This window comes from Akebia trifoliata, chromosome 4 (assembly GCF_017979445.1).
Source record: "Akebia trifoliata isolate Shusen 1 chromosome 4, ASM1797944v1, whole genome shotgun sequence".
In the NCBI taxonomy this organism is placed as follows: Eukaryota; Viridiplantae; Streptophyta; class Magnoliopsida; order Ranunculales; family Lardizabalaceae; genus Akebia; species Akebia trifoliata.
In genome coordinates, this window is record NC_141378.1 from 13,754,842 (window position 1) to 13,774,242 (window position 19,401).

Sequence of the window (19,401 nt, forward strand, 5' to 3'; positions counted from 1 at the left end):
CATGAGAATCAGACCTTGGCACCATGATGATTAGGTGCTGTTAGGGTTGACGGTATCACATTCCTAACATAATTTTAATAAAAACACTTTCTTTACTAAGTTAGTCAGGCTAGGCTTAATCTAATTTTAATACATAATGAGATAGAAATTTTAGCTAACAAAATCTCTGATACAAAACATAGGAGCTAGAAATATAATAAATAAAATGGCAGTTGGTTATGAAGACTTTCTTTGATCAAATAAAATATGAAAAAAAATGGGGAAAATGGGGAAGAAGAACACACCAAGTTATTAGCTGGAAAGTTAGGACTAAAGTCCATTTCTTGAAGATCAAGAAACAAATTGATCCACATAATTTGGAAAGGGTATATGTGTTAGGTTATCTTTATCATATAAATTAATTTATATTGGGTTCTACTTCTACCTTGGTACCACTACTGATACATACCAAATCCGACTCAGAGAAATATGTGGTAATGTTACATTAGACTTGGATTCAGGTTTGAATCTATATTTGATCGATTTTAGTGAAGCATTACAGCAAATTGTACGTTGTCTCATATCTAAAGCTACGCGCATTTTGTCAATGATGTCATGATCACCATCGAAGAGTTCTCACAAATATTGGCGTCGGCCGTTTTTTTATAATAATGTCCAAAACAATATTATAATTGTAAATCGAATTTCTTTCTTGCATTCTCACATAAAATCACAAGTCTTCAATTCAAATCAAGTGACACAAAACAAGTTAAGAACATAACTTACATTCAGTAGCAGTGTTCTATCTTAAATTGACAACCTAGGTTAGAGATTAACATTGGCGTGTTAAAGTAGGACATAATACAAGAATATTTCATATAGAGTATACTACAAAGAGGAAGAGACACTGAAAAAAAGACCTTTGTCAATGTATCTCCGCATAATTCCTATGGTCTAGAAGTTAATTAGATCAATACGAAAAGTGTTTTGGTTTCTTTTTTCTGTAGTTAAAGAATCTTTTTTTGGATGACTACAATGGGTATTTAATTTATTCCATTGTTAGGCTGTCCTTGAGACATCAGTGATCCAAGTTGTCGTGGAACAATAATGCGTGGAATTGATGGTGTGAAAATACATCCATCGACATATAATAGAACAGATCATAAGAAAAGATATGAAGATGTATGAATTGACTAAGTATATAACTATAGTTGGAGAATTATGTTGCTGTTGTGCTGACCATGTCACTCAAGATCTAGACTGTTAGACTATTCTTGAGATAGACAACACATGACGCGTGAGAACCATCTAATGGTCTATACCTTGGCAGGATGAACTGGCTTTTGGGTTGACAATAACATGTCCAATAATAAATTTAATACATAATGAGCTAGAAAGTTTAGCTAGCAGAATCATCAATATAATATAGAGTAGCTATAGATATAATTAAAGAGCAAAGCTGGCTATGAAGACCTTGATCAAATAAAATTGGAAAAAAGAAAACCCCGCCAAGTTATTAAATACACAAATATGAAACAATGCCCATCTCTTAGAGACAAAAGTATTCCCTCTTGAGTGTAGAGTCCAACAAATTGATCCAAATAAATTGGAAAGGGTATGCTAGATTACCTTTTCATATAAATGCTACTAATTTTATTTTATTTTCCTTCTACTAGATGGCTTTGTCCAATGTAGAAATTTTTGTACGGACGAGAACCTTTCCCCGCATGGTACGTTTCAGGTCAATAGCTCTCCACTAATTGTCGAAAAGAGAGCATGATGAATGATCAACTCTGCAATTAATTGTTAGAATCAATAAATATTCAAAATTCAACTCACTCATTTGAAAGAATTGTAAACATTCACATTAGATGATTGACTCATTCCAAACTAATCGCCCGAGATCCTTTGGTAACACTGGTTCTTATTTCTCAATGTCTCAAATCTCATTACTGTTGAACAATTATAACTTTCAAACTCTAAATATGGTCATGAAAATTTGTCTTCATCTTTACTACTTATACCAAATATTGGGACAAGAACATGAATCCATTTTTTCTAAGATTGTGAAAATTGAGATAAAAAAAAAAAGTTATAGTGTCAAACTGTCAATTGATCTAGTATTTGAGAAGGGAAGCCAATTTTTCTCTTGAGATTACAAAAACTTTATACCCTGACATAGTAGCTATAAATCTTTTGTTGCCCTCATTTTATCTCTTCATCTTATGTAAGATATTGAGGATAGATATTAATTTGATTTGACTATATAGTGTTGTAATTTGTAATTAGTAAGTGTTATGAGAGTGAGTGATTTAATGAAGCTTAGGACCAAAAAACAAACATTATTACCACTTGTGCTTCCCAATTAAGAGCTAATTTTGGGAAAAGATGAATATGTCGTCATAGGAAACTTAAAATAACTTAATTCACATAAAAATCAATCCAAATTTCCTAGAATTCCATATTGATCAATTACAAGAAAACGTGTGTTTTGAGAGCATCCCCAATTTACAAAACTACCCACGTTGCATCATGTGATTGCTGGATCGAGAATTTTGTGAAATCTTGTATTAATTTTCTTATGAGTAGATAAATACACATTTCCTAAGTAGGTTCAACACAAATTCCTTATGAGTTAGGTTACGGTGATCGATCTGATTCTATCCAACATGCCTACCTAATGACGTCAATCTTTCATCAAAATAGAAACTTTTAAAACAATTTTTCTTTTCTTTCTAAAAGGTATCAAACAACCCCTTTGCGTAAATGAGAATGAAAAACAGAACCGTGCCCTCTTCATGAACAATAATCATAAAATAATATTATCACTTGCTTTTGCTCCTTAAACTCTCATCAGACCATCCATTCCTAATCACAGTACCAAGGTCCACCTGCCTAAAGAGAATTCGGTACACATGCAAAGCACCAGATCACCGAGTGACCTTACTTAAAGCAAACCCATCCCTTCACTTGTCACGCTAACACACACAATAGACATGACGTGACCGTATCATTTTAGTGAGTCTTACCCCATAAACTCTAACAAGCAATCTCTCACTACAAAATATCATCCAAAGGTCTCACCTTAACACACAAATTTCAAACCAAATCTCATTTTCATTTAGAACAATTCCATTCTAGAAGCCTAGGTGTTCCCTTGACCCCATCACGTTCTACTTCGCTCTAGGCCTCGTAATTGAAAATGTCGATAACAAGATCACCTACGGTGTACAAGTTGCGTAATATTTTCCTTCTCATCGCTCGCTACAGATCCCATGTAGACACTCCAATCCCACATCATCTTCCAGAGGTCCCTACGCCAAAGTATAAATATGGTTTTCAAGTAAATCAAGGACTTCATTTGCTAAATGTAGACTCTGAGGTGCAAAGTGAAGTTGTTACCAACATGTAATTGACCTTCATTAATGATAACTTTCTTCTCTTTCTTGATGGGCCGGGCCCTTCCCACAGTTGGTAGATGAAGCCCAAGCCTTTAATCCACAACATCTTTGGCCAACCCAAGCCATGATATCATATAATCTTTGATTATTCAAATTATTTAAAATTCTCTTATGGTAGCTTTATGGAAGCACCCATGGATTCATTTTGATTTTGATTTCAAACTAGCTGTTTGATTTGAATTTTTTTTTTTTTCCGATTTTCTTGACGTGATTAAGGGGAAAGGTTGTCGACGTTCAACAACGGATGCCATCTCACCCTAAACCTGCTTACCCTTCTTGGTAGTATTGCTTGATTCAATTACTTCATTTTCCTTTCCTTAGTGATGCATTAAACATGTCTGTCCATGAAATTGTGATGCAGGGCAAGATGGATTTTAGGAGCAATTTTATCTCTATTTCTACCATTTTGGAAGAAAAACTGGGACAGCTTCCTAACAATAGAAGGTAATTTAATCTTATCTGCCTTAAGTCGTCTACGTCTAGGTCTACATCGTGTTTGTTAAAAGGAATGGTTTCTAACTTATTGGTTAATTTGTAAATAAAATTTATCTTAAACACTTTGAAATGTGACTGTTACAGATGAGGTGGAAATGTTTGCAGAAGGTGTAGAAAAGGTGGCTACTGTCACAGAAAAGTTATCGGCAGAGGTGGCCGATAAGCTTTCCGATAATGGGAAACTTAAAAAAGCAGCATTGTTGATAGAACGAACATCGAAAGAAGCAGTAAAAGATGCTAAATTAACAGAAGATTTCATTCACAAGGTACTATGGTCTTATAATATAATTCCTTGTATTAATACATCATTGTTCCTTACATGGTCAATTAGAAAATTTTTATTTTAATTTGAAACATTTGTTATTTGCTTAGTGTCTTTTCTTTGTTTAATTTAGTGAAAGGAACCCCAAATACAAAATTATTAAACATGAATTATTTTATGTCACTGATGTCGCTTGTTGAAGATTTCTTGCTTGGATCTGGGGTCATTCAATTGTCTTTAATTAGAAATAAAATATGAATAATTTTGTCGACTCTTCGTATAAAAAAAATTCAATGAGTCCAAACACGAGACCTATGGGATTTAAACATGATTTGATTTTAAGTATGAAATTTTTCTTTAAATAGGGAAATATTAACGAATGCGAATATTTTCTCTCTTAATATATTTAAGAAATTGGAAAGCAACGCTAGAAATACATGAAAAATAATACAAAAAGTCAATATGCTGCACGAGAAATATTATTGTCTTTAAACTGATATTCACCATAGGTAAATTGTGTTAGATGATGGGTTATCAACACTGAATTAACCATGCATGTGTACTTGTGATAAATTGTTTTCTACTTTGTTTCTTCGTATACTTCGCCATATCTAGAGATTCATGCTCATACCCTGCATTTTAATTAGTGTTATTGCTTAGAAGATCAATTAAACATAGTTTATTTTAATTTTTTAGCCTAGTGCCGGACTTACCATCTTTCCTCGATTTAATTTAGTTAAGTAATTTTAAATATAACTTTTTTTAACATATAGTGTTAGGGCGTGCTATTTGCACCCACCTCTTTGCTTGTCTTACCCACTTTACTATTTTCACCCATGTAAAAGTGGGTGAAAATTTAGTTTTACTGCTTTCACCCCACTATCGCCTATCGAATTTGATTCGGTCTCCTCCTTCTCCTCCTCCTTTCCTTCTCTCTCTCTCTCTCTTTCTCTCTCTCATTCTTCTTCTTTTTCTTTGAATTTTTCAAATTCTACTAGGATTTTGTGGTATAGGAAGTAATAACCTTAGAGACTGCAAAATATGTTAACAATGATCGTGGAAACTTCAAATCCTAATCTAGTAATTGTTAAAAAACATTGGCAACCAAAAAAACTACTCAAACAAAGTTTCGTTTGGTAGGTCAGTACTAAATTTTCTAACATAGATTCGGTAGGATTCTACTGTTTCTACCTAAAAGAACTGAGTAGGTAACTATACTGTCTCAATCGGTAGGTTGTTACTAAGTCCTTTCAAGAAAATTCAGTAGGATCCCATCAAGTCTCAATTAATATTTTTGGTATCTTCCTATCAAATAAAAAATTAGTCCTTTTTTTTTTTAAGTGGGTGTGAAGAATAATTTCATCATTTATCAGAAAATAACATTTATTTAAGTGGGTGAGGTGAGCAAAAAAGTAGATGCAAATAGTCCAGTCCTAGAGTATTTTATGTCATTGATGTTTGCTAATTGAAGGTTTCTTTCTTGGGCCTGGGGTCATTCAATTGGGCTTTTTCAGAACCAAAATATTCATATTGGCCAATTATTATTATCAAAAATTCAAAATGTGCTAATATATGAATCCCATAGGAGTTAAATGTGATATAAAGTATTTAATTTTTCTTAGCATAGACAATACTTAATTTAATGTCAATAATTCCTCCCTTGGCTTTATTTTATTATAAAATTTTCAATTTCTTGCAAAACAGGCTGAAGAAATGGAGCAAGAGGTGGAGACCATCATAGAGCCTCTTATTGATATGAGAAGTTTCAAAAACAAAGAAATTTGTGGGCATTAGTGGATGAAGGTGTTCAATGTATAGAATTATTTGTTCACTCTTTTACTTGTAAAATAGAGTATAATAGTACATAAATATTGGATGCCCAGCTTTTCACTAAAGGTGCAGTAATTAATTTTCTTTTAAAAGGAAACCCAAAATATTAGTCCATTCTTACACATTTGACAATTGGGAAGCAATTGTAGATATAAAGGAAAATAATACCGAAATAAAGTGGATCCTAAGCAGTGAGAGTCTGTAGGTTGTGAGTTCGATACCTAGTTTTTCCTCGAGACCTCTCGTGAGTGCGCACCTCACTTACTCGATGCGTGTGATGTGCTAGTGTTGCACATGGTAGGGAAGGACTCATATGCCTTGGCTCTTCTGGTCCCCCTAGTCGGATGTAAGTTCGAACACTCCCGTCATAAAAAATAAATAAAAAACTGATCTTAAGCACGAGAAATATTGATGTGTTTTAACCGTTATTTGCTCTTGCATGTCAATTGTGATCAGCAATGGATTACCTACTAGTTGAGGGATACAACGCATCAACTATAAATCAACGGGTCCTGAGAGGTTGAGACGTAATTTGTGGGATAAATCCCTAAGGGTGGATTCGGATTTGAATTCAAGACCTTCGCTTCCTAAGACGTGGTCTTGGCCATCTCACCAGCCCTTTGACGGCTAATATTCTGTGATTTGACCATTACGAAAATGATTTTCTCAAACTCTTGACATTATTATAAAAGAATATTTTAATAATCTTATTTTATTCAAATATTAAATAATGATACCATATTATTTTTATTACAAATGGCCTTAAAATATTGGAAACTTGAGATACAAACAAAAGTTGCTTTGTCTAAAAAAAATAAATTAATTCGATAGTATTATAATAAATAAATAAATAATAGATAATTATATGTATAATTAAAATGACGTCCTCCTTAAATTAAAAAATTATCCTAAAGGGTGTTATTTACATGAGTTGATAGAGATAGAATTTAGCTCTAATTTTGCTAGCTAAGCAAATACCATGTCAACAATATCTAAAAGATTAGGTATCTCTTTTCGTGGACTCCGGAAAAGAGGACGTAAGGTGGTGATGATTTAGGTTTAGGGCATTATTTAAGATGATTTATAATGCCCCCTCCATATTTTGCTAAATTTTGAGATGGCCCCTTAATATTCGAACTGGTGATATGACCCCTTGACTTTAGTGTACTCTGACATACTAACAAAAATTGATTTAAATACCCTGATCTTCAATCTCTAGTCAAAACCTTTGATTTTTTAACCTTAAGTCCATTATCTGCAAGTTCTTCAACCTCTAGTAAATTATATTTACCTGTACTTGGCCCGATCTATTGTTTACAATTTAATATATGCCCTCTCTTTTGTTTGGAGAGATAAACTTTTCAATTTTCTTGATGGTGATCAAATGCATAATTTGTAAAAATCTTTTTTATTTTCCTATTCGACCTAGTCCATTTGTTTGTAAAATAACTTATTTTTTTCTATCTCAAATATTTTTGATAAGTACTCAATTTCAAAAGAACTTATTGTCTACCCCCTTTCAACTATGAATCTATTTGATTCAGAAGAGAAGAACTAGTATTGGTATCTCATCTTAATCACTTATAGAACATATATTTTTCTAAAAGTTTGAATGTTGAATGAGATAGAATCTTTGTGAGAGTAATTTTTTTTGTTAGGGCATTTAGGTCATTTTCTGCTAGTTCTAGCTTCTAACTAAGCCAAGACTGAAGCCAAGGGTATGTAAGCAGTTTGAGAACACAAGGATGTATTTCAAATATTCATCAAAATGTGGAGGATTTCTCAATATATAATAGGAATGCAGCAACCAAACGACTAGGTATTGACTTTGTTAGGCCAATTGAAGACTACATTGATGGCGCATGGCGGCTTTCAATGTTAACTTCATCACGCACAAAACATGTAGAGTTGGATCATTCAACCATTTTTTATAGGCTGGACTTTTGGGGATTAAGCCCTATTATGTGGAAGGATTTTGTTATCATGTTCGCTAAGGCCACACGATAAAGTGCAATAAATATACTTTGAAAAATGAGATTTTATATAAAAAAATGCCTTTAAACTTTGTTTTTTTTCTTTATTTATTTATTTAAATACTTTCATATTCAAAATATTCAAAGTGTATTTATTGCACTTTAACAAGATCCTTTCTTGCGGGATATACAAGCACATGACTTACAGGGATTTGTTATTGTGTATCCCAAGATAAAAAAAAAATCTACCATTCTTGCACACGCCACATCAATGAATTTTTGAGTTAGTCTATTACAATTGAGTTAGAAAATCATTACACGTAAAAAAATTTTATTCATGATCAAGAGGGCTAAATCTAGATGATTATCATTTGTGTTTTTCCTTACGAGAAAATAGAAAATTTGATTTGTCTTACTATTTTGTTAGATTCATGGAATTCAATTGCCATGGTTCACTATTTTTTTTAATTGGGCTTTACATATTGGGTATAACACAGTTTGAACCAAGCCATCAAATATAACACATTTTCTTGAGAAATTCACCATACTCTATGCAAAAAAAAAGTGAATATGATTACATTTCAACATCTTCTCATTACGACTAAAATGGACATTTACTTTTTTTTTTCTTTTTTGTGATAGCTAGACTTGAACTAGACCTGAATTCAAGATCTCGTTTCCTGAGACGTGATCTTGACCATCTCACCAATTCTTAGACGGTTAATATTTTACGATATTTTTTTTAACCAAGGGAGCATCCCCATGTTTGGTGAGACTAATCTAACTGGGTTGTGCGCACCGTCCAACATCATGTCAATTGTCACATGTTACGAGTATTCTATGATTTGACCACTTGGAAAATGATTTTCTTATTACAGTTGAAATTTTTAATGCTATTCTCACAATTATATTACTTTTGTATGCATCCATTACGAATATATATATATATATATATATGGGAAATGTTCAGCACCCTAAGTTTTACCACACACTTTAACAAACGTTTTTTGTCCTACATGGGTTAGAAGTTTTGGAATGTGCTGATTTTTGGTGAGGATGATCTCTATGATTAGAAGATCATCCTCCGCCCATTCCGAAATGTCTAGCCCCATGTTTACACGTTGAAAAATCGTGGACCGTCCATTTTTTGTAAATCATTTTTGATGGGGTTAGAAGTTTTGGAATGAGCTGATTTTTGGTGAGGATGATCTCCTCACCATAGAGATCATCCTCACCAAAAATCAGCCCATTCCGAAACTTCTAACCCATGTAGGACAAAACGCGTTTGTTAAAGTGTGTGGTAAAACTTAGGGTGCCGAACGGGACCTATATATATATATATATATATATATATATATATATGTATGTATATATTTTAATAATCTTATTTTATACAAATATTTAATAATGATACCGTTGTAAATATCTCAACAATAGCTGTTCGGTATTATTTTTTTATTACAAATGACCTTAAAGATTGGAAATATGGCATTTTGAAAAATTGATAGATTCAAACAAAAGTACTTTTTTCTAAATGAAAATAGAAAGAATATATGCAATAAATTATTCATTTTATATATAAAATAAAAATTAGACAAATATATATATAATTAAAAGGACGTCCTCCTTAAATTACAAAATTATTCTAAAGGGTGTTATTCACATGAGTTGATAGAGATGAAATTAGCTCCGCCAGCTAAGCGATACGATATCAATAATATTTAAAAGATTAGGTATCGCTTTTCGTGGACCTCGGATAAGAGGACGTAAGGTAATGACGACTTAGTTATCGGGCTTTATTTAGGGCGATTTATAATGTCCCCTCTACTTTTTGCTAAATATTTGAGATAGCCCCATAATATTCAAACTGGTGACATGACCCATTGACCTCATTGTAGTTTGAAAGACTAATGAAAATTTATTGAAATACCCTCAACTTCAACTAGGAGTGTCAATGGGTACCCATTTAACCAGAATCGAATACCCCGATTCTAGATCCCTTTTTATTGGAACCAATTAGAGTCGGGTCTAAAATGAAATCGAACTGATAGGAACCGGAACGGTTAGGTTATATCCAATAAGTACCCACAGGTATTCGAAATTATTTATTTTTTGTCATTTCTTTCCATACTCTACATGATTTAAGATATATTTTTTATTTTAAAAATAAATGCATGTTATATAAAATTCTTCAATTTTTCATATAAATTATCGATTGAAACTTAAAGTGAGTTACTCTTCTAAAAAATTATTACTTTTAAAAATGATAAAATTTTTATTTTTGAAAGGAATAATTAATTTGTATCTTAAGTATAATGAATTATAACTAAGTTAAAAAATTTATTGATAATATGTTAATTTTTTGAAAGAAATTTTTTCTATAATGATTTGAAATATTTTCTTTCTCATTCAATTCTTGAGAATCGGAATCAATGGGTACCCTGATTTTTTGCGATTCCGATTCTAGTTCCATTTATTTTGGAATTGGACCCGAAACTAACCCATTGACACCCCTAAACCTTTAGCCAATTAATAAACATTAATTTTTCTCCCAAAATCCATCATCTTCAAGTTTTTCAATTTCTAGTGAATTATTTTTACGTATCCTTGTCTCCAATCTATTGTTTAATTACAACCTTACTTGTTCCTTCTTTTTTCTTTTTGGAGAGAGAAGACTTCAATTTTCTATAGAATGGTGACTAAATGCATAACTTGTACAAAGTATCTTTTAATTTTCCTACTCATTTCTATTGTTTGTAAAGTTATTTACTTGATCCCAAATATTTTTGAAATTCTTCCAATAGAGGATAAATAATCAATTTCAGAAAACAAAAGACAAAAAAACGATCGAAGGTATAATCAATTTCAAAAGAACTTATTGTCAATCTCTTTCAAATATACAAATCTATTTAGTTCAAAAGAGAAGAACTTGTATTGGTATCTCATCTTAATCTCTTATAAAAGAAAATTGTACCCTATGATTTTCAATCAAAAATTCCGTCTTCTATATCCTCAATATATATATATATATATATATATATATATATGGGAAATGTTCAGCAACAAACATTTTTCAAAACATGGGTTAGAGGTTTTGGAATGAGCTGATTTTTGGTGAGGATGATCTCCTCATCGTAGAGATCATCCTCACCAAAAATCAGCCCATTCCAAGACCTCTAACCCATGTTAGGAGATCATCCTCACCAAAAATCAGCCCATTCCAAGACCTCTAATCCATGTTTTGAAAAATGTTTTGTTAAAATGTTTGTTGCTGAACGGGACCCTATATATATATGGATCCCGTTTAGCACCAAACATTTTGGCCAACATTTTAGCCAACCATTTTTGTCCTACAAGGGTTAGAAGTTTTGGAATAGACTGGATTTTTTGTGAGGATGATCTCTACGGTGAGGAGATTATCCTCACCAAAAATCAGCCCATTCCAAAACTTCTAACCCCATGTTTTCAAGTTGAAAAATCGTGGACCGTCCATTTTTTGTAAATCATTTTTTATGGGGTTAGAAGTTTTGGAATGGGCTGATTTTTGGTGATGATGATCTCCTCATCGTAGAGATCATCCTCACCAAAAATCAGCCCATTCCAAAACTTTTAACTCATGTTTTGCCAAAATGTTTGTTGCTGAACATTTCCCTATATATATATTAGCTAGGGATTTTAAATAGGGGCATTTACGCCATTTTCTGATAGTTATAGGAAAAGACTGAAGTCAAGGGTATGTAATCAGTTTGAACTCAAGGATGTATTTCAAATATTCACCAACCAAATCTACATATAATACTGCGATCTTACTTTTTTATTATTTAATATTATTATATCTAGTCATTCTTAAGTCGATCTTATTATATTTGATTTTGTTTGGGCAATTAAAGACTACATTGATATCACATGGTGGCTTTCAATGTTTCCTTCATCATGCACAAAACATGTAGCCTTCCCATCTACTATTTTGGATTATTCAACCATTTTTAAAGATTGGCCTTTTGGGGATTAAGCCCTATTTTGTGGAAATAGAAACTTTTTATTCATGATCAAGAGGGCTAGATCTAGATTATTATCTTCTTCTTCTTCTTTTTTCCCCTTTTTAGAAAATAGAAATTTTGGTTTGTCTTATTGTTCCGTCGGATTCATGGAATTCAACAGATCAGATGCAGTCTAGTAGAATGCGAAACCAATCGACCCCTAGGGATTGGCCTAGTGGCAAGCCGAGCCTTGATAAACTCCTTAGGAAGAGTAGTTCAAGTGTTTGAAACCCCACAAAGCAATGAATTCTTTGGGACCACTCTCCAGGTTTCAGTTGACTCTCGACTATATCAGTTGCACGTAGGATTTTTTGAAGGGGCGGTGTGTGTGATCGTGGAGATTTGTCTCACCCGAAGGGTGTAGATACCCATGATAAGAAAAACAAAAGAATGTGAAACCAGTCGTTGTGGCTTGCCGATTATTATTATTGGATTCGACGTATTGGGTATAACTTTTCATTGAACCAAACCATTAGATATAACACATTTTCCTGAGAAATTTACCATTTTGTATGTAAAAAAAGTGAATATTATTAGGTTTCATCATCTTCTCATTGCGGCTAAAATGAAGATTTACATTTTTTTATGTGCTAGCTAGACTTGAAATTATGAGTCCAATTCTGAACATTTAATTTTTTTTTTCCATATTTTTGGATTATGAATGCTGGATGGTTATAATTTGATTAATATGATACTCAAAATTGAAATAGTTACTAATTTTTTTATGTGATATTTTTATTAATATATATACTTAAGCCAATCAAACTAGTAAACCACAACGAATCGAATGTTCTGGTATTCAATCGATCATCTTCAAAACTTTGGATCCTCACCATTCCATTACACTGAGACGTGATACCCATCAATTGCTACACATATCATAAAATGTAGATTCAATTAATTGAGTATGCGGTCTTGATTTGATCATACTAATTGAGTGGAGGAATTAACTTCATTCTTTTAATTTACGTTCAAAACTTTGGTCTAAGACTTCGATGAAAAAGATCATATGATGATTATAATTACCTCAAACCATCACCAATGAAGTAAGATTGGGCTGTTCCAAAAAGAGTTCTCACATCACTGGAGAGAAACAAATTTGTGTGATGATGTAGCTAATTAGAAGGATTTGATAAACATTTCTTCACACCTTCAATGTCTTATTCTTATAGATAATTCTTGTACTTTTTGAAAGATTTATTTAATATAAGGTGAGAATCCAACAACTTCAATACTTACCCATCAATCAATCAATCAATCAATCTCTCTCTCTCTCTCTCACACACACACACACACACACAAAAAGATTAGATTTTTCCAAAGTCATAAAGACCAAACTTAAAATTTATTTTAATCATTTACTGAGCTAATCACGAAATTGTTAATTAAAATTTTAACGCATTCTGAAACTTATAACCCATATATTGAAAAAATGTTTGGCTCTCTTTAGGATTTACAAACGCCACACTCTCTCTCTCTTCATTGGACATTTAAATTCTTCGACACCAATAATGTTACGACTCATGAAATAAGGGTCTCTTTGTCATGCTACTTAAGGAATGATCAATTTTCTTTTTGAAAGAGAAAAAAAATAGCTCAAGTCTTCTGGTTAGAGGTTATCATATTTAGAAGTAGACGTAACATGAACATGTTAATTGACATCAGATGCTTTTTCGTGTCGAACATCATCATACACTATAATTATATGATGATGATAATGGTTAAAAGAAAGGATATTTACAAATTACCTAACGAATCAACTCTCTTTTGTTCCATTACAAAGTTTATGAAAGCAAGTAAAGAAGGGAAGCTGATTGCTCAATTTTTCAGAACTCTAACCACGCATCTCATTCAAGAAGTTATATATATATATATGTAACAATTTTTTAAGTATACACTTGTACATTTATTTCTTAATATGATGGACAAAGGACCTAATTAAAGGAGGCTTTCTTCACAGAGCTCTTAACCATTAAAATTAGTAGTTTTCGAATATCCTTCTTTCCTTTTGAAAATGTTGGGGATCCTTTTAAAATTGGATTTTGTTACACGTTAAGGTGCATCAAATACATTTTGAAAATGGGAATCTAAGGATAATTCGGTAAAAAATAAATAAAAAATTTAAAGGTATTTTTTATTTAAAATTCAATTTTCAAAATGTATTTATTACACTTTAATGTGTGCCTTAGGGCATACGTTAACAAGACCTTTTAAAATTTTATTCCACCAAGTATTACTTAGATTGGCACGGAAATGTGATTTCATGGAAGCCTTGAAAAGAATGGTTACACCATTTTAAAGCGTAGTAATGGTGTAACAATAATGATAAGTGTTTGAAAACCCATATTCGACAATTAGGTCGGAACCATGAGCCCCCTGCAGATCAAGTAGATTGTAAGAACCCATTTCTGAGAAAATTGAACAACTCATCTGATTGAACTGGTGACTCATTTGAGTCCCTGAAAAGGTCAATTCAAATGGCTTTACAATATTCAATTATATCTTTTAGAATTTAATATATATCATACCATTACCGTACATTGCAAGTAATTGTGATAAATGGGTTTTACCAACATCTGACCTAAGGGCGCACGTTTTGTTGGATTAAACACACTTTGAAAATTGATTTTCATATAAAATTGTTTTAAAACTTATAATTATCAAAATACCTTCAAATGCTTAATGTACTTTATGCGTCCTTAAGCGACACATTAACAAAATCCAATTTGGCTGACACATTAAGGTGCAATAAATACACTTTGAAAATTGAAATATAAAGGTATTTTGATATATAAAAAAAATTAGGGACATTTTCTAATACGCTTTTTAAATATTTTATATATTATTAGATTAAATTTTTTTTTTTTCAATTAATGAGAAAAGTTGATGTTTATTTTATTAGATTTCTATTTTTATTTTTATTTTAAGTAGACTCGTTGCCTCGTACGGAATCTAGAAACTTCATAGAAGTTGAAAAGAAGGGTTAATTGTAGCTCACGGTCTAAGAGTTGATGTAAATCGACTTTTTAGCTTTTAGATTATAAGATTTGACTTGAACCAGGCAGCAGTTTCTCAACACCAAGTCCACGAACATGGCGTGTTTGATAGAATTTCAATTAATGGGTTATTTAGACATACTCGTTAATATTTGAGATACCTCCTTATCTTCAAACTCATGACATACCTTTGATCTTAGTCTACTCTCAAAGACTAATGAAAATGGCCTAAATGCCCTCATCTTCAATGTCTAAGCAAGAAAATCAACCATCTTATTCAAGCTCTTCAACTTCTAGGACATATTATCACAACATGAAAAAAGATCATATTCTACAATCTAAGACCATCAAATTTCATAAAATTTGATGGATCAAAACATCAAAAATTTTCATTGTCGAATTTTCTTTTTGACGGATTGAAACTATTAAATTAATGGAGTATCGAAGAAATTCAACGATTCTAAGACGTCGAATTAGGGAATATAAATTTTTTTACTGTCATGAACTGTCAAAATTCAATTTCTAAAATTCGTGGGCCTAATTTTCACTTAGTGTATTTTAACCTATTCATTCTCGTCTTCTTTCTCTTGCATAAAGCCCTTGATCTTTTCGACCCTAAAATTTATATTTTGCTTCCCTCCAAATCAAATCTTTTTGTTGAGGTTCAAAGTTAAAGGAAGTAGAATCTTAAGTTTGAAGGTGAGGGTACGAAAAAACTTGACCTTAGTGGTTGATGGTGGGAGTTTGGAGGAGAAAAATGAAGGAATTTTGGATAGGGTAGAAGACAAGGGTGTTAAGGTGATTAGCTGTTAGTCTTTGGGGAGAAGAGAGAAGTCAAGGGATGTGTTTCACTAGTTTGAAAAATACAAGGAGGTATCTAAATATTCAACAAAACATGGAGGGACATATCTAAATCACCCAAATTTTTATACTTCTTTAAGATAATCCATACAAGATATCATCTCATCGTCTGCCCAATTGCACTATATATATTCCCCTCTTAAGGCACGTATCTCTCATTAATAAGTTTCAGTTTAGATTGGAAAGACTTTTGCAATCTCACAAATCTAGAAAGCTTATTGTTAAAGAGTGTGCTCTTAAGAAGTTGTTCCTATAGAAGGTTTGTCATATATCATGTCTGCTGCATCAGGAACCATTGTTTCTTATCACTTGGGTAATCTTCATCTTCTCAGTTGCAGCTCGAAAATTTACTCTCTTAATCCGTATCGAGCTCCAGCGATCCCCAACTCTAAACATGGAAGTAGTTTCTTGTCGAATCAAGGATTGTCTCTCAACATCAGCCGCAGAATCCGTTGTAAAAGCGATGCAAAGATGTATGTATGCTTCTTCTTAAATCCTACATCATTTTTTTAAGCTTTAGTGGAGTTGTTTTTGTTGAATTAAATGGTGTGTATGATTCCAAAGAAAATATTTTCCCGAATTTCCAAGGATAATGTTTGTATGAAAATGGATTTTGTCAAAAAATGTTTATCATTATTTGATTGCAAGTAGGAAAATGTTTTTGGAGAAGAGATAATTATCAGAGAATAACATTAGGACTTTCCCATGCTGAGGAGAACATCATTTTCTTAGGGGGTTGAGTGGGAAAATTGTTTTGTTGGAGAAAATGATTTTCTGCAAAAATTAATGCACTCATGGGAAACCATTTAGCAATTTAATATAGATGAATATTTCTTGTTATTTGATTCTCACTAAGGATTAGTTGCTAAGCTCACTTATTGATTGAAAAAAAAAAAGCTCAGTTGTAGCTCAAACCATATAATTATGGGTCTTACGGATTCTTTAATGTTGTTTTTTATATAAATATATCTTATTAACCTTCTTTTTGTTTAATTAATTAATTGATGTAGGGATGTGACTGTAAACAGCAGTGTTCAACCAGGAGCGCCTATTCCTCCTTCCAATTCTTGGTAATAATCTACTAATATATCAGCTAGTAATTAATTCAACTTTCTTTTTAACACTTTTGTGCCGACAATTTACTAATTTTTTTTCCTTACTAATTATATATGCAGGAAAAGCTGGATTTTGGGGACATTATTATCAATAATTCTACCTTTTTGGAAGCACAAATGGGCACCATTACTAGCAATGAAAAGTAAGGACAAAGAAAAAATTGTTATCCACATGTCTTCTTTTTTTTTCTTTTTCTTTTTTCAACAAATACAAGAAGATTTCATTAAAGAAGAAAACTATAAGATCATGGGTCCAAATTTACAACCAAACCCAACTTATAAACAAGATCTCAAAAGAAAAGTTTTTTGCAATTTTAGAAATCTTCTTCCTTGGTTAAAAAATCCTACCATTTCTTTCACTCTAAATTTCAAAACGATCATTATATCGATCTACACAAGTAAATCATGCTATATTGATTTTTTTTTTCTTATTTTTTCGTGCATGTAATTTGGATGTCTAGGGGAGGTGGACAATCTAGTTGAGACAATCGATACTGTGGTGGAGATTGTCGAAACAGTGGCGGAGGAAGTGGAGAGGGTAGCCGACGAAGTGGTAGATAAGCTTCCGGAGGGTGGAAAGCTTAAGGAAGTTGTCTGTTTCGTTGAACATGCAGCGAAAAAAGTGGCAGAGGATGCTCACGCAACAGATGAGCTAATTCACAGGGTATTATTATGATCTTTAAACTATAATTTAATATTAAAAAAATTCTTTCTGAGTCTTATAGCTATATTTAATCAAAATAAACAAACATTGTCACATTGTTTCTTCAATGTGAGTATTTTCTATAGTACTAATTGCTTGGATTTCTATTTCAATAATGTACCCACATGTTAATAACAGGTAAGCATATTTGACTTTTATATAATAATAATAATAATAATATGGAGTACTTATACATGATTTGGACAAATCTCATATTCTTGGTATTTGAGGGTGCAACTTGGACAAATTGGGTCGGGTTTTAAGGTCAACCCAACCTTGTTTGAGTCAATATGCACAACCCAAGGCCCAGGTTATATAGGATGTTACAAAATCTAAGTTTACTTAAATGTATTTATAAATTGGACATTTTTTTTAAAATATCCCTAAACCTAAAATTCAATGTCATTGAACAATATTGATAATAAAATCATTGTTTTTTGCCATTAAAAGACAAAATATAATTAGGTTTTCAAGGATATTTATTTATATCAAAAAAAAAAAAAAAAATCCATCCCAAGTTGAACCCTAGTTTAATCCCAGACAGAAAAACTTCAACAGAAGCCAGATCGAAGTCGGGTTTGACCTATTAAGTTTTCCACTCAATTTGCAACCCACTTATATAGAAACTTAAATTGATTTCAAATATGAGTGACATTGAATATAAGATTTCCTTTATTTATTTGTTGATAAGGGTTCATGTTAAAAGGGAGAAAAAAAGAAGATTCTGAGTAATTGATTTGTAGGTTTTCATGAAAATGCAGGTTGAAGAGGTGGAGAAAGAGGTTGAGAAAGAGGTGGAGTCCCTGACTGAGATGGTTATTATGGATGAAGAAAATGTGGAGACCAGAGAAGCCAGCCAAGAAAAATAAAAAAGAACCCTATTGTATTCAATTTCAAGCAAGTGTTGAGTCAAAATAGAACTTTTATTAGTGAATGTTGTATTTATTAATTTGTAATTGTAATTTATTCTTTTATATGGTTTGAATAATAATTTATTCTTTTATATGGTTTGAATAATAAATTAATTATATTTGTTTTTATATGCTAAAATACCTAACACTCCTCATTACTCACGTTATGATATATTTTCTTGGAATCCAAGGTGGCGGCTCCATGACTTGTTACGTACCTGTTTTACCTGGAGTTGAATTGTTCTCAAATTATTTGTGCCTTTTTTTTTTTTTCTTCTTTCTAAAACATGAATCATCATGAGTGGTGATAATATGACTCTCCCAGGGCATACTCAATATCGACTACCCTGATGTGAGGTGTGCCAGAACCATAAACTTTATGCCTCGCAACACACAACCACACATCCCCATACATGTGTGAAATTGTGTACCCTGATGAAAGAAAATCTATGGTTCTGGCACACCCCACACCAAGGGGAGTCGATTGAGTATGTCACATGGGTGAGTCAAATTATCATGACTCATCATACATTCTTTCAACTATTGTCAAATCTTTAGAAAGATGATAGGGTTATCGATGAATGGGTCGGATTAGATTCAAAATATATCATATTTGTTGTGATAACTTGAGATACAGATCCGATAACATACAGATTGCACTACGCAAATGAGATTTGTGATTAGTAATTAGAGGGTGAAGGTGGGTTTAATTTTGCAACTAGATGGTAATATTAACGCTCAAATACTTTAACCAACTTAGCAAGCTAACACGTCT

General features: G+C 32.1%; 2 protein-coding genes across 4 annotated transcripts; both read left to right on the forward strand.

Annotated features, from left to right (window-relative positions):
- Positions 1-3,010: 3,010 nt before the first annotated feature.
- LOC147403953 (uncharacterized) lies at positions 3,011-6,323 on the forward strand. Of its 2 annotated transcripts, XM_086437688.1 has the most exons (5): positions 3,018-3,387; positions 3,657-3,719; positions 3,802-3,884; positions 4,020-4,201; positions 5,902-6,224. In XM_086437688.1, exons 1-5 carry the CDS (start codon positions 3,182-3,184, stop codon positions 5,989-5,991), a joined length of 624 nt encoding a protein of 207 aa, XP_086293814.1. In that variant the 5' UTR covers positions 3,018-3,181; the 3' UTR covers positions 5,992-6,224. The 2 variants fall into 2 exon arrangements, with proteins under 2 accessions (XP_086293815.1, XP_086293814.1); XM_086437689.1 differs by lacking the exon at positions 3,657-3,719 and having other exon boundaries at positions 3,011-3,387; positions 5,902-6,323.
- Positions 6,324-16,044: 9,721 nt separating this feature from the next.
- On the forward strand, positions 16,045-18,720 carry LOC147403954 (uncharacterized). Of its 2 annotated transcripts, none has more exons than XM_086437690.1 (5): positions 16,045-16,370; positions 16,908-16,967; positions 17,073-17,155; positions 17,474-17,676; positions 18,459-18,720. In XM_086437690.1, the coding sequence occupies exons 1-5, from the start codon at positions 16,171-16,173 to the stop codon at positions 18,582-18,584; spliced, it is 672 nt and encodes a 223-aa protein (XP_086293816.1). In that variant the 5' UTR covers positions 16,045-16,170; the 3' UTR covers positions 18,585-18,720. The 2 variants fall into 2 exon arrangements, with proteins under 2 accessions (XP_086293816.1, XP_086293818.1); XM_086437692.1 differs by having other exon boundaries at positions 16,047-16,370; positions 18,477-18,720.
- Positions 18,721-19,401: the final 681 nt, after the last annotated feature.